General features: G+C 41.4%; 3 protein-coding genes across 5 annotated transcripts; 1 reads left to right on the forward strand and 2 right to left on the reverse strand.

The window, feature by feature from the left end:
• Positions 1 to 31: 31 nt before the first annotated feature.
• Positions 32 to 6,625, reverse strand: bicdl2 (BICD family like cargo adaptor 2). Of its 3 annotated transcripts, XM_010744571.3 has the most exons (10): positions 6,540 to 6,625; positions 5,343 to 5,819; positions 4,584 to 4,799; positions 4,212 to 4,328; positions 3,414 to 3,560; positions 3,122 to 3,268; positions 1,954 to 2,028; positions 1,687 to 1,769; positions 1,494 to 1,608; positions 32 to 1,398 (listed from the first exon to the last, which is right to left on the reverse strand). In XM_010744571.3, the coding sequence occupies exons 2-10, from the start codon at positions 5,577 to 5,579 to the stop codon at positions 1,231 to 1,233; spliced, it is 1,305 nt and encodes a 434-aa protein (XP_010742873.3). In that variant the 5' UTR covers positions 5,580 to 5,819; positions 6,540 to 6,625; the 3' UTR covers positions 32 to 1,230. The 3 variants fall into 3 exon arrangements, with proteins under 3 accessions (XP_010742873.3, XP_019108767.2, XP_019108768.2); XM_019253222.2 differs by lacking the exon at positions 6,540 to 6,625 and having other exon boundaries at positions 5,343 to 6,257; XM_019253223.2 differs by lacking the exons at positions 3,122 to 3,268; positions 6,540 to 6,625 and having other exon boundaries at positions 5,343 to 6,257.
• A 520-nt stretch (positions 6,626 to 7,145) lies between these two features.
• On the forward strand, positions 7,146 to 7,998 carry mia (MIA SH3 domain containing). The gene is made up of 4 exons (XM_010744570.3): positions 7,146 to 7,278; positions 7,427 to 7,560; positions 7,649 to 7,759; positions 7,840 to 7,998. Exons 1-4 carry the CDS (start codon positions 7,161 to 7,163, stop codon positions 7,861 to 7,863), a joined length of 387 nt encoding a protein of 128 aa, XP_010742872.1. The 5' UTR covers positions 7,146 to 7,160; the 3' UTR covers positions 7,864 to 7,998.
• Positions 7,999 to 8,013: 15 nt separating this feature from the next.
• Positions 8,014 to 10,180, reverse strand: LOC104929925 (alpha-crystallin A chain). Its single transcript, XM_010744569.3, has 3 exons — positions 9,867 to 10,180; positions 9,547 to 9,669; positions 8,014 to 9,464 (listed from the first exon to the last, which is right to left on the reverse strand). Exons 1-3 carry the CDS (start codon positions 10,035 to 10,037, stop codon positions 9,273 to 9,275), a joined length of 486 nt encoding a protein of 161 aa, XP_010742871.2. The 5' UTR covers positions 10,038 to 10,180; the 3' UTR covers positions 8,014 to 9,272.
• Positions 10,181 to 11,517: the final 1,337 nt, after the last annotated feature.

An 11,517-nucleotide genomic window follows, 5' to 3' on the forward strand; every position in this document is an offset into this window, starting at 1 on the left:
TTTATTGTGTTTTTTAAAACTCTATCCGTGGCTGAAGTGGAGCTAACACATAAGTGTCTCAACTTGAGGCTGGATCCAAAAGTGAGCAGGTCTCCATAAGCCCCCATGTTAAAAAGTCAGAAATATGTTTACAGCCTGGTCTTTATTGCTAATTTCACTGTTAATGATAACTGTACCGAGAGTGAATTCCTTTAAAACTCGCCTGTTCAGATTTTATTAAGGCTTAAAGTTATGCATAATTAAGAATGAAGCCGCTTTGATTGACAGGTGGTGATAGTCACAGGTGGCTTGTTTGAGCAACCAGGCTTCATACAGCTCACCAGACCAGATCCACTATACTTTGAACTTCACAACAGCTCTTCAGAAAACCTGTGGGTGACGTCAGAGAGAGTACATCCAGACAAACCAACAGAAAATTACCATTTAAGATTGAACGCACCCTCAGCACCGAGGTGCTTTTTAGCCTCCTTTAGCTCCTCATTTTGACTTTACTTACATAGCACGTTAAAGAGCCAGATATTTTCTCAGGATTTGTTAGAGACAAACAACAAAATGAGTGAATGTTGGACATTCATCTGGTGATCAGAGGCACGGGAGCCTCCAATTAATGTTCAGCTGCTAAAATAACAGACGTATGAGGCTGAAATATGCATCTTCTGTGTACAGTTCATCTTGTTGTACCTCAGAGTGTGTTCAGACAGAAATTGAAGCAAATGTTTGCGCCGTTTGTGCAACAGCCTATGTATGCAAATGTCAAAATGTGTAAGCTCAGCCTGTGTTATTGCCCTTCAGTCTCTCCTCTTGCTACATTTATGGAGCACGTCCCAGAATTCATACAAATTTTTTACTCCAGCATCAAACATTTTCAACCATGCTTTCTTTGCCGCTCATGTAGAAAAGTCTAAACTGTTCTTCACATTCTGCCCGAACAAAAAGTGACTAAAATGCAACTTCATGTAAAAATACAGCTTTAAGATACTGTGGTGGAAGACGACCAACAGATTATAAAATACTAAACAGAGACTGGTTGCTTTAAATTAATATAAAGTCCTAAATACTTATTACTGATAACTGTACAAGCATATATACAAATATATTCAAACATAAGTTCTGTAAACATTTCCCTTGCAACAGTCCTATTACAGTGTACATCATCTAGCAGCATGAGTTCACACTGGCAAAAAAGGCTGATACACCATTTAAACTGCTGCCACCTCTCTTTGCTCTCTGTTATTTGTCTTTGAAGAAGGAGAAGAATCCTTTCCCTCCATCTCCCTTCAGTCTTAAAGATTTGCTTCTCTGGAGTCCTCCTCCATTATCTTTCTCTCGACTTGCTTCCCTCTGTCTCTCCTCCTCCCTTTGCTGCACCTGTTGATTGATCACCAGTCGCATGTCCTCCTGCAACAAGATGGGAGGAAAAAAAAAAAGGTTTTACTTGTGCACTGAATTACTTGAAATGTGTTGCCAAAAGAAAGCCCTGCATACAGACTCACCTGCCAGGCATCCAGCTCTTGAGAAAGAGCTACCTTGTGTTTGATGGTGTTGAGAAGCTGCTGAGTTAGTGACTCTTTCTCCTGCCGCACCGTGGCCAGTTCACTCTCTAAGGAACTGAACATTGATATGACGGTTATCAAAACATATATCGATGTGGGATTCAATCGACGGTATGTCATTGTGTAGCGTTACCTGTAGCTTGGCGTTCCAGGACTGCTTCTAAATGGCTTGATTTCCTCCCTCAAAGCATCCAGCTCTTCTTGTTGAGATTGCAGCTGTAATGAAATTGAAAAGCATACTTAAAGTCACTAGGTAGACACCTTCACATACAGCTGTAGCATACAAATGAACTAGATGTCTGATTTCATGAATTAGAAGTTCAATATATTGATGTTAGGCCACACTAATCATGGTCCTTTGCCTCTATGTGTATGAGTGGTTGTATACAGTTCAACAGACCTTCTCTGTGAGTGTTTGTATCTCTTCATCTCTTGCTTGCAGGACTGTGGAGTGAGCTAGAAGGGCCTCTTTAGCCTGGTCAGCAGGAGAGAGATATACAGTTATTAGTAGGTGTTTGGCATCTTGGAGTGTCTGAGTGAAATGACCTGGAAGTATTTAAGTGGCACCATGAAAAGTGCTGTTTGAATTCATGAAGTACTGAGGGAAGGTCTCCTACCACTTGAGGAGGTTGAGTTGGAGCCATGTTGGAGTCTAATAATAAATCTTAAACCTAAACTAAATTATAACTCATTTGAAAGCCTCTCAAAGTTCTTAGTCTTTCACACCCAAACTGGAAAACACTACAGCCAGTGTCATGTGTTAAAGTGTACCGCACTCCTGGTCTTTATTCAGAATTTTATCTGAATTCTCAGAGTTGTTATCAGGTTTTGGTTAGTAACTATTGTAGGTGATTTTACTATTCATGGGGATGTCCATAATGAATCAGAATGGAATCAGTGTATATATATCAGTATATAGCTGTAATAAAACGGCTTATTGTTTTATGATCTGCTGCCTGTTAGTCATCATTAATAGAGGAAAAATCGACCTTCACCAGCTAACTTAAATGATTTCTCATCTAAGCCGTCAACCTGTCTTCCAGGCTACCTTAACTTAGCACTGCATATGCTCAATCTGTAATTATAAGTTCAGGTTTCAGAAAATAATGTTTTATTTCTTTAAATCAGTGCTATCGCTCTTGTCCTTACTCTTAAACAAAAGGACACAAACTAAAGGAAACTTCTTGGCGCCACTATTTTCCAGCCCAGACTGAAGCCAAACTCAGACGTAGAAGCTGAGACCATATTGTGTTCATTTTACACTTGTGAAGGTTCAGGGTCTTCAATCCGGCAACTTGAGGGAAATTTGAGTCTTGGGCAGACTGGGTCGGGGAAACAACTCTTCCAATAGTTTGAATTTGGACTGCAGTACAAATTTTAACCGCAAGCTGTCTGTGTTATTTTTTATGATTATCCTTGATAATTTTGATGGCTAACGGTTTCACTTCTGTAGTTTTGTGCCCCTTTAAACCATTTAAATCTCCAACAAGGGTCAGAATTAATACACACAAGCAAGAGTTAAACTTGGCAGCCATGCAGTTATGGTGTGTGTGTATGTGTGTGTGTACCTGAGATTGCTGAATTTCACTAAGCAGAGACAGAGGCTGGGTGTGTGTACTGTCCAGAATGTTCTCTTCTCCCAGGTTCAGAGCTTTCTGCTGTAGAGAGCGATTCAAGGTTCGCAACTCAAACACCACTCCCTGTTCTTGCTCTATCTACACACAAACACACACACACACACACACACACACACACACACACAGCTAGTGTTAGTGACTTCTGTTAGTGATGATGAGTGATCTCCTGCAGCACATGATTCTCCCTCAGCATTCATCTCATCAGTCCGTCACTAATCCTCACCTCTGCTTCTTTCTCTCTGAGTTTCATCTGGACTTCTGACAGTCGCTCCCTCAGTCTGTCTCTCTCTGTGCGGAGTCTCTCGCTGTCCTCCTCTGAACCTTTTAGTTGTGCCTCCATGTGTGTCAGTCGCCCCAGCAAAACTCTGTTCTGTACAGGAAGGGACGAATTCAAAACACTGAATGAATGGTGCAATGAAAGAGGTAAAAGAGAGATGAGATTGATTATGTTTCTGCTAAATAAATGTCATTCATTCCTGTTAGAATGTAATGAATTTCTAACCAGATTTGATGCTTCTGATCTGATCAGGATACTTGCATGCACAAATCTGCAAAATCTTTATAGGTTTACTGAATATTTTGCTTTTTTCCACTTGCGCGTCGAGACTTCACATCAGACTCATTCAGATCTGACTTAACTTCCGACTTAAGTTTTGACTTGGTAAAATCCTTAAACCATAAACTTTGAGACATCTATAGTCAGGCCTTGAATAACACATTATATGTAATTATTAGGCCTAATTTTTATTCTGTTAACACAGATACATCAGCATACAGATGCCTAAAAGACGCAGATGCAGCTGACTTACAAATTGTTACTTGTCCGGGACTTGACACTTCACTTGGACCCACAAGATGAAAAAGCAGCCCTCCTAACTCATGATATTATAATTTCATACTAAGTGGCCATGTTTGAAATGTGATGCTTTTTGTGCTGTGCTACCCTGCAGCATTTAAGATTAATATGTCCATACACTAAAACTACATGTGCAACCCATGAAGATGTGACTGATACGTGTACCTCTGCTTGTATATTCTCTAATTGTGTGAAGTTGATATTTCGGCTGAAAGATGATTCTTCCATCTCTTCTCTGAGGGAACGGAGCTCAGTCCTCAAGGAATGTTCCAGAGTTACAGCCTAGAAGAGCGGGACACAGAAAAGTTGAGAGACTATTGTTCAGAGGTGGGAGCAAACCTGCTGGTCTGCATTTTTCCTGTGAGACTGTGACACCACAGACAAATATTCCCCATAGACAGTGTGACTAAAAATTCCCACGCGCACACATAAATAATAGATTGAATTTATTCTAACCACATCAATTGGCAAATAGTTGCAATGCTTTCCTTGATGCAGCAGTTCATTAAGACAGAGTTCAGGCTGCCTGGAACTAACCTCTGCTAGCTGCTCCACCAACCGCTGGTTATGATTGGCCAACTGCGTCAGCTGTTCACTCTCATCTCGTCGACGGTCTCGGCCCTGGTTGTGATATTTGTCCAGCTCAGCCCTCAAGGCAGCTAAATCTGCCGCCAGCTCTGCCTCTCTCTGCCCAGACGTTAGTTCATTCATCTCCAGCTTCCTCTGAAGAACATGCTTCTCCTGCTGTAACACCTGAACACATGAAACATAACATATATCAGATACTGAAATGCATGCATAGTTTAATATGTGTGTTGTTGGAATGTGGAATTACAACAAATGAGTTTCTGGAAAGGAGCCTGAAACGTCAGCTGAATATCATTCAGTAAATGATTCATTTGATTTACACTTGTACTTTTCCTAACATGTTAAAATGTCTCCCATTAAAACATCTTGGTGAGGTTTATACCTGCAATGTCATGATTTTATAATTTTCTTTTTTGGAATGTATTTCATGCTGTGTTTATGTTTTAAGTTTTTTTTTTTTAAATATGTTTTTGTTATCAGCATTGTCAGGATGAGATGGGAGTGTATTAAGTATAATAAATTGAATTTTGATGGTTATTAATTACAGACTTGCACGCCTTATAATATTTGCCCTGCAGGCTAACTCAGATGTTATTTGACTGCACATGATAAAAAGGTGTTAGTGTTCCCAGCTCACTACAGTTTTAAGCAGTGTCAGAAAGTTTGCATATTTAAGAAAAACACTGTTTACAGCTGCATCACCATTACCTCTACTTCCCTCTCACTCTGCTCCAGAGAGGCTGCCAGCTCCTCATTTTTCTCCAGCAAAGCCTGTCCCAGCTCTGCAGCTAAGATCAGATCCGTCTCTATCCCCTCACTGCCGCTGGGGGAGGATGCGGTTGACGGGAGTGCAAAGGAGAGCGAGACTGAGGAGGATGAGGAGAGAGGGAAGAAGGAATCCTCCAGGCTGGGGGAGGGAAGGCTGTTTTTCCTCGGGGTGAACATTGTTGACAGACTTGTAGGGGTCAGTTAGAAAGCATCATCCTCTGGACTTGTACTCCACACTCACATGGGTGGCAGGTGGACAGCCATGAAGTTTTGTAAAAATCTGGAATGCCTTTTCTCTTTCCTGGTGGTCTGGTCTCGAGTGGTTTGGTGAATTTATTTTATAATCCAGAGTGTGTCTCTAACTTCTCTGTGGTGTCAATGCATGCCAGTCAAATCTTCTCTTCTCCACAGACAACTCTGTAGGTGAGAACAAATGAATTAAAAACAGATTCATTGAATGTAAGTGTGAATTAAGGACACGTATGAAGACTTGTGTGAGTATCAGAGTGGTTCTTTTCCAGTAATATTATCTCACAGGGCTTTTAAGAGCTTTTGTCTGACAGGTCCTTTTGTTACTCTGACCGAAATACCAGCTCAACTCAACTATTATCTTTGTTCTACTCCCCCTCCCTGAATTCCAAAGGCATTGTGCTCCACTATTTTCCTAGAAATGTATCTAGAACAGACTCCAAAGACTCTGAAGACTCTAATCAATTCTGGTCATGTGAAAAAAATAACCACCACGCTTAAAAAATGTCTTAAAAATATTTTTCTTTTGCCCAAAATAAACCAATAAGACACTGTTTTCCAGTGTATCTATATAAGTAAATCTATATATCTATATATATACTTATATATGTATAAGTGTATACGAGTCAAAATTATTCTCAAAATATAGTTTTCCTGAGTCTCAGTCTCAGTTTGTCTCCTCAGTGTCCTGTGCCTGACGTCACCATCTGCCAGCTCACCTGTTACTGTTACCTCTCACCACTATGAAACCACGCTGCACTCCCAAAAATAAACCTAAATAATCTAAATACAAAGTAACGGAACACATTTCCATTAAGAGGACTAAATAAAGAAGCTGTGTTTAACCCGTGTCCATCTTTGGCAGAACAAAAATGAAGTCGTTCTTACCTGACAGTTCCCAGACGACTCATACCAAACAGGTATAGTCTTCCTGTTTGGTGAGTGTGTGAGTGTGTGTTTGGGAGTGTTTGCACAAGAGAGGCTCAGCTGGTTTCCTTGGCAGTGGAACCATACAGTATGTAAATACAGTCAGTGGCTCCACCTCCTGAGTCAAAAAGGTAAAGTGAGCAAACAGAGGGGAGGAATACACTGAGGGACAGAGCAGGAAAGGAAGATAGGAACAGTGTTGTGTTTGCTGTTACATCTGTAACTGCTGCTCTGACCTCTCTGATCTAGGTAGGCAACACACAGCTTAACTCTGAGGAATGTGTTGTTAACAGTCCAAGGCTCTGCTGTTTGAGCGGGGGCGACGCAGCATGAGAGATGGAGAAAGAGGGGCAGGTCAGGACACAAGCAGGGGTCTGTCTAATCTGGCTCTCCTCATCCCCCTTCCTGTTTACCTGCTCGAAACATTTGAAAGGGGCTCTGTGTGGGCTCGTGTGTGAGCTGGGGGGGTAGGGAGAGTAGAAAAGGTGGACTGCCATTGCTGCGCCTCCTTCTCTGGGATGAACAGACAAAAGGGAGCCCACAACACCACATTCACCATTCACCATCACGTATAGCACAGACATGCACTGCAAACTTTGGCTCGTTTTTTCAGTGTGGCTTTTGCTGCCAACCTCTGAAGCTGGAAGGCAGATGCCTAAACTCTCTGACAAGAAGCTCTGCGCTGACGCAGAATGCAGCCGTAAGTAGCACACCTACCAACTTCTTTTTGCTGCTAGTGACTGCTGCACTTAGTAGTTAACTATGTTGGGATGATGTTGTAAACATATTTTTTATTTGCATAAAAACATCAGTCTGAGGCCAGATTCTCTTTTTATATTTCTGCACAGATCCTATCTTGATAGCTCGTGCACTGCAGGACTACTACCCTGGAGATTGTAGGTTCATCCCCATCAGACAGGGCCAGCTCATCTATGTCTACGCAATGCTAAAGGACAGAGGGAATCTCTTCTGGGCTGGCAGTGTAAGTAAACTTTGACATAGTTATTAGGACATAGGGTTAGGGTTAATAACATGGTCAGTAACATGTTGTCTGTATCATCTGCTTGCAGGTACAAGACACCTATTATGGACAGCAGGAGGCTCGCATTGGCCACTTCCCCAGCAGTGTGGTGGAGGAGACTCATCCTCTAATGGAGGCCAGCACTGAAGTCAAGACTACTGTAAGTGAACCCTCACACATCTACACTTCTATGTATTGTGTGGCGCTTTCTCCTAATTCTACTTCTCTTATTGTTTCCAGAATTGGGACTTCTACTGCAACTAATACAGAGACAACACACTGCTTGTCAACTACATTACATTTTTGTGGTATCATATGACATTAATGTGATCTCACGCATTGTAGACAATATATAGGCTTACATATCCACACTGTTGAGTAGTTTAGTGCCTGATATACTACAAAGATGCACACTTTTGAAGATGGAAGAAAGATGAAGAATGTATTTTTCCACAAATGGTTTTCTGCTGTAATTCCCCAATTTATATTGAGAAATTAAAGGAAGGTGTTAAGATATGATGCAGAGTGGAGGTAACAATGTTGTGTTAAAACTATTTGCATGTTTGATAAAAGGACAATAAAGAATTTGCATCGCTAAAAAATAACATTTTTCGTCTGTATTTCTTTAGGTGACATCCTGAAAAAACTGAAATTTCTCCTTTTATGTTTGTCCTTTGGGTTAAATACTGATATTAGTCAGATGACTATGAGGTAAGACCAGACCTGACAAAGAAAAATAAAACACTGATTGACAGAAACACTGCAGACATAAAAAAAGGTTTTTGAGTTTCATCGTTTATTCTATTTGTTTCTGTGTTAATATGCCAGATGGTTGCTGCCATAACTAAGGAATGATATAGCTGTAATTCTCGCATCTATAAGCACATATGCACTCGCTCTCACACACACACACATATGTAGACACACACTTCCTTAGCAGCTCAGAGGCCATGCTCCCCTGCAGAAAAGGAGCCCTCTGATATAAAAGCTCTCTGTGTCCACTCTTGTTTACGACTGTCCCTTCTGCTCATTCACCCTCTTTCTTCTTTACGTGTACACACCTGGTCCCATGTGGCTTTTTGTTTCACAGTGAACAAACCCCCCCCACACCCCACAACCTCCTCGCACATACATAAACTGTTCTCGAAGTACAGTTGGCATCTTACACATACCCACTTAGACAGTAACGTGTAGATATGGTTACATCTTGTCATCTTCTGTGGCCAAATGTAGCATTTCCCTGTAAAATTTAGAGGTAATTGAAGCTAGTTTGTGTCCAGTTAACAGATATCTGACGCCTGATAAAGAAAAGTTAATCAAATTATGACTCCATGCACAGTGTATCATTTTCTTGCATGGTGGTGTGAATTTCAAAAAGGTGTGGTTCGAAGAGAGATTCTGTTGGGTTGTTATTGGATTAATTAACTCCAAAAGTTCACTATCCTGCACCTCATCCCAGTGTGTCTATTCAAAACTTTGTTACACGTGCACAATTATCTTGCAGAGACATTAGAATAACAGTGAATTATGAATTAGACACTAGTTTATTAGAAAGCACTTGCACTTATAGACATCGAGATCTGTAAGCCCCACCTATAGTATATGCGTAATGAACTGGCAACAACGATGTAACAGCAGCACGCGTTAGCAGTGAAACAGCATCAGGCTGTGCTCTACATTTTCTGTTTCTGTGTACCATCTTCGTAGGAAATAGGAATAGTGTGCTCTGTGCCGGGAGACGGGCGAGGTACAGTGATTGTGAGCATGCCATCGACTGACAGACTGGAGGTGACATCAGCAACTGACACAGCAGCAGGAAGCCTGTACTTTCTCAGAAACTCTCTTGACACAAAGCCGTGGTTGTCCTGGAAACAGAATGAGTGAATCAGTCAAGTGTCACCAAAAACAGTTTTACTTTTAGACTGATTTCTGCAGAGTCACTCTGACCTGTCTGTCTTCGTGCTTGGCGTGTATTGTGATGAACTCGTCGCTGACGCTGACAGACAGCTCGTCAGGGGAGAAATGCTTCACATCCAGATAAATGACGTAGGAATCCTTTTTGGTGATCATCTACACAAGCAGCACAACTGTTAGGAACAATACTGACACACTTTGTTGTGTGCCTGCAGCCTGGAGTCAGCTGGGCACAAAAACACACAAGAGCTTTCTGTTACCCTGCACTGCTACTGCTTAAATGGTAACACTTTTTCAATTTGCAGTCAAGACAATTTAGATTATTTAAAGGACACAGGTGAATTTTACTTTACCTCACCGTGGCCATTGTCAGACCAGTTGAGCCAGCTCATGAGTGAAGGGCGGATCCAGGGGAAGGACCAGAAAAGGGGCCAGTCAGTCAGAGGTTCTGCCAAGGAGGTCAGGTCAGTGAGTCGATGTGGAAAGACCCGGCGGTACCAGGGATACTGGATGGGAATATCCATGATGAGATTCCAGAGGAGATGTGAAGAAAAGATGGATAAGAGGGAAGTTTGACTTGGTCTGAGATGGGTTCTGCTGTGCTCTCCTGCACCACTTTTATAGGCCTTTCCCTCCCATCCCACCCGGGTTCTGTCTTTGTTCACATCCTCTGTATCCCCCTCCCCACCACAACCTCCCATGCACACTTGCATAGTCACTCTGCCAAAAGGCTGATCTCTCTGGAACAATGATGTCAACTGTTTATCCCTCCATCATCCTCATTGTTTCATCTGCTTGTGACTGGTTGCCTGTTTCTCTCTCTGTCTGTCTACAGCTCTGTCCCTCCCTTCTCCCAGTCATGAGGTGACACTGGCTCAGAGTATTGCTGATGCCCCCATACTCATTCCCCAGGAAATGCCCCCGTCTGGATCTGAGAGTGTCCGCTATGCGATTGTGTCAGTTTGTTTGAAGAATAGCTGCCAGAGCATTAGCCTGCTGTGCTCCGAGTGCCAGAGGCTTTGGGTTTGTTGGCGGAATGGATGCAAGCGTGAATGGGAATTGATGAGTTTGTATGGGACAGCATTAGGTGACACTCTAAGCGTGTGTCACTTTGCTATGAGCTCAGATGTAGATCATGAAGTATTTTCCAACCGTGCAAAAGCTGTGCCAACCGGAAGTCTCTGCTTCATCCGCCAGTCATCATGTCTCCAATGTAGAAGAACTGCACACATAAATATCTGTGAAGGTTTTATACCATCATGCAATCTCTGTTATAGTGCATCCTCTTTTCTCAATCAATTCAAGTTGTACCAAACAAACATGTCATTGTATCTTTTCAGTGCTAGTCTACTTGGCAGCATATGTTGTTCCAAAACCTGCATATATTATTCAGCTTTAATGGAACCTTCACAAATGTGCAGGTTACCCATCATGTCATGTGCACAGACTCTCAGTTTCAGCATTTCATAAGTTACCTTTGTGCTATTTTTTTTAAATTAAATATGGAGTTTCAGTGTTCAGTGTTCTGTGCACATCATCACATTTTGTTTCTATTTACACTTTACACAGTGTGACGTCTTTGGAAACAGAGTTGTAGTTTTTGCAGAAAAAAACTGATATGATGCAGGACTATACTATTTAGTAGTTTAAGTATATAAAACTACAATGACAAACGTCAAAAAGTCTCTTACCTATATTTATGAGTAATAAAAACAGAATGGCATACTATTAGGAGTTTACTTTTATTAATGATAACGCTTCCTCCATATGATCATACTTCCTAATAGACCCTGTTGTGCAATTTTCCAATTAAATATGAGAGTTCAATGATTACGTTTTGTTTCTACTGACATTTTTCACAGCTGAGTTGGAAATAAATAAATTTCAGACAGGATCATGTCTGTCCTTTGACTTGGACATATCGTAAAGGTTGTTTAATATTTTTGTTGTTGTGGTATAATAGTTTTCTGCCTGTGTTTGGTTAATTAACACTGCTGTGTATTG

The sequence above is a fragment of the Larimichthys crocea genome, chromosome XXII (assembly GCF_000972845.2).
Source record: "Larimichthys crocea isolate SSNF chromosome XXII, L_crocea_2.0, whole genome shotgun sequence".
NCBI lineage: Eukaryota > Metazoa > Chordata > Actinopteri > Sciaenidae > Larimichthys > Larimichthys crocea.

What these genes read in the sequence shown, in the direction of transcription:
- bicdl2 (XM_010744571.3), bottom strand. Translation starts at nt 5,579, where the DNA reads ATGTTCACCCCGAGGAAAAACAGCCTTCCCTCCCCCAGCCTGGAGGAT. An exon ending in TAGAGAATATACAAGCAGAG is followed by an intron (nt 3,561 to 4,211) that starts GTACACGTATCA and finishes CTTCCTGTACAG; the next exon opens with AACAGAGTTTTGCTGGGGCG. An exon ending in TCAGAGAGAAAGAAGCAGAG is followed by an intron (nt 3,269 to 3,413) that starts GTGAGGATTAGT and finishes GTTTGTGTGTAG; the next exon opens with ATAGAGCAAGAACAGGGAGT.
- mia (XM_010744570.3), top strand. Translation starts at nt 7,161, where the DNA reads ATGCACTGCAAACTTTGGCTCGTTTTTTCAGTGTGGCTTTTGCTGCCA. An exon ending in CGCTGACGCAGAATGCAGCC is followed by an intron (nt 7,279 to 7,426) that starts GTAAGTAGCACA and finishes ATTTCTGCACAG; the next exon opens with ATCCTATCTTGATAGCTCGT. An exon ending in ATCTCTTCTGGGCTGGCAGT is followed by an intron (nt 7,561 to 7,648) that starts GTAAGTAAACTT and finishes ATCTGCTTGCAG; the next exon opens with GTACAAGACACCTATTATGG.
- LOC104929925 (XM_010744569.3), bottom strand. Translation starts at nt 10,037, where the DNA reads ATGGATATTCCCATCCAGTATCCCTGGTACCGCCGGGTCTTTCCACAT. An exon ending in CTGACAATGGCCACGGTGAG is followed by an intron (nt 9,670 to 9,866) that starts GTAAAGTAAAAT and finishes CTGCTTGTGTAG; the next exon opens with ATGATCACCAAAAAGGATTC. An exon ending in CCAAGCACGAAGACAGACAG is followed by an intron (nt 9,465 to 9,546) that starts GTCAGAGTGACT and finishes TTCTGTTTCCAG; the next exon opens with GACAACCACGGCTTTGTGTC.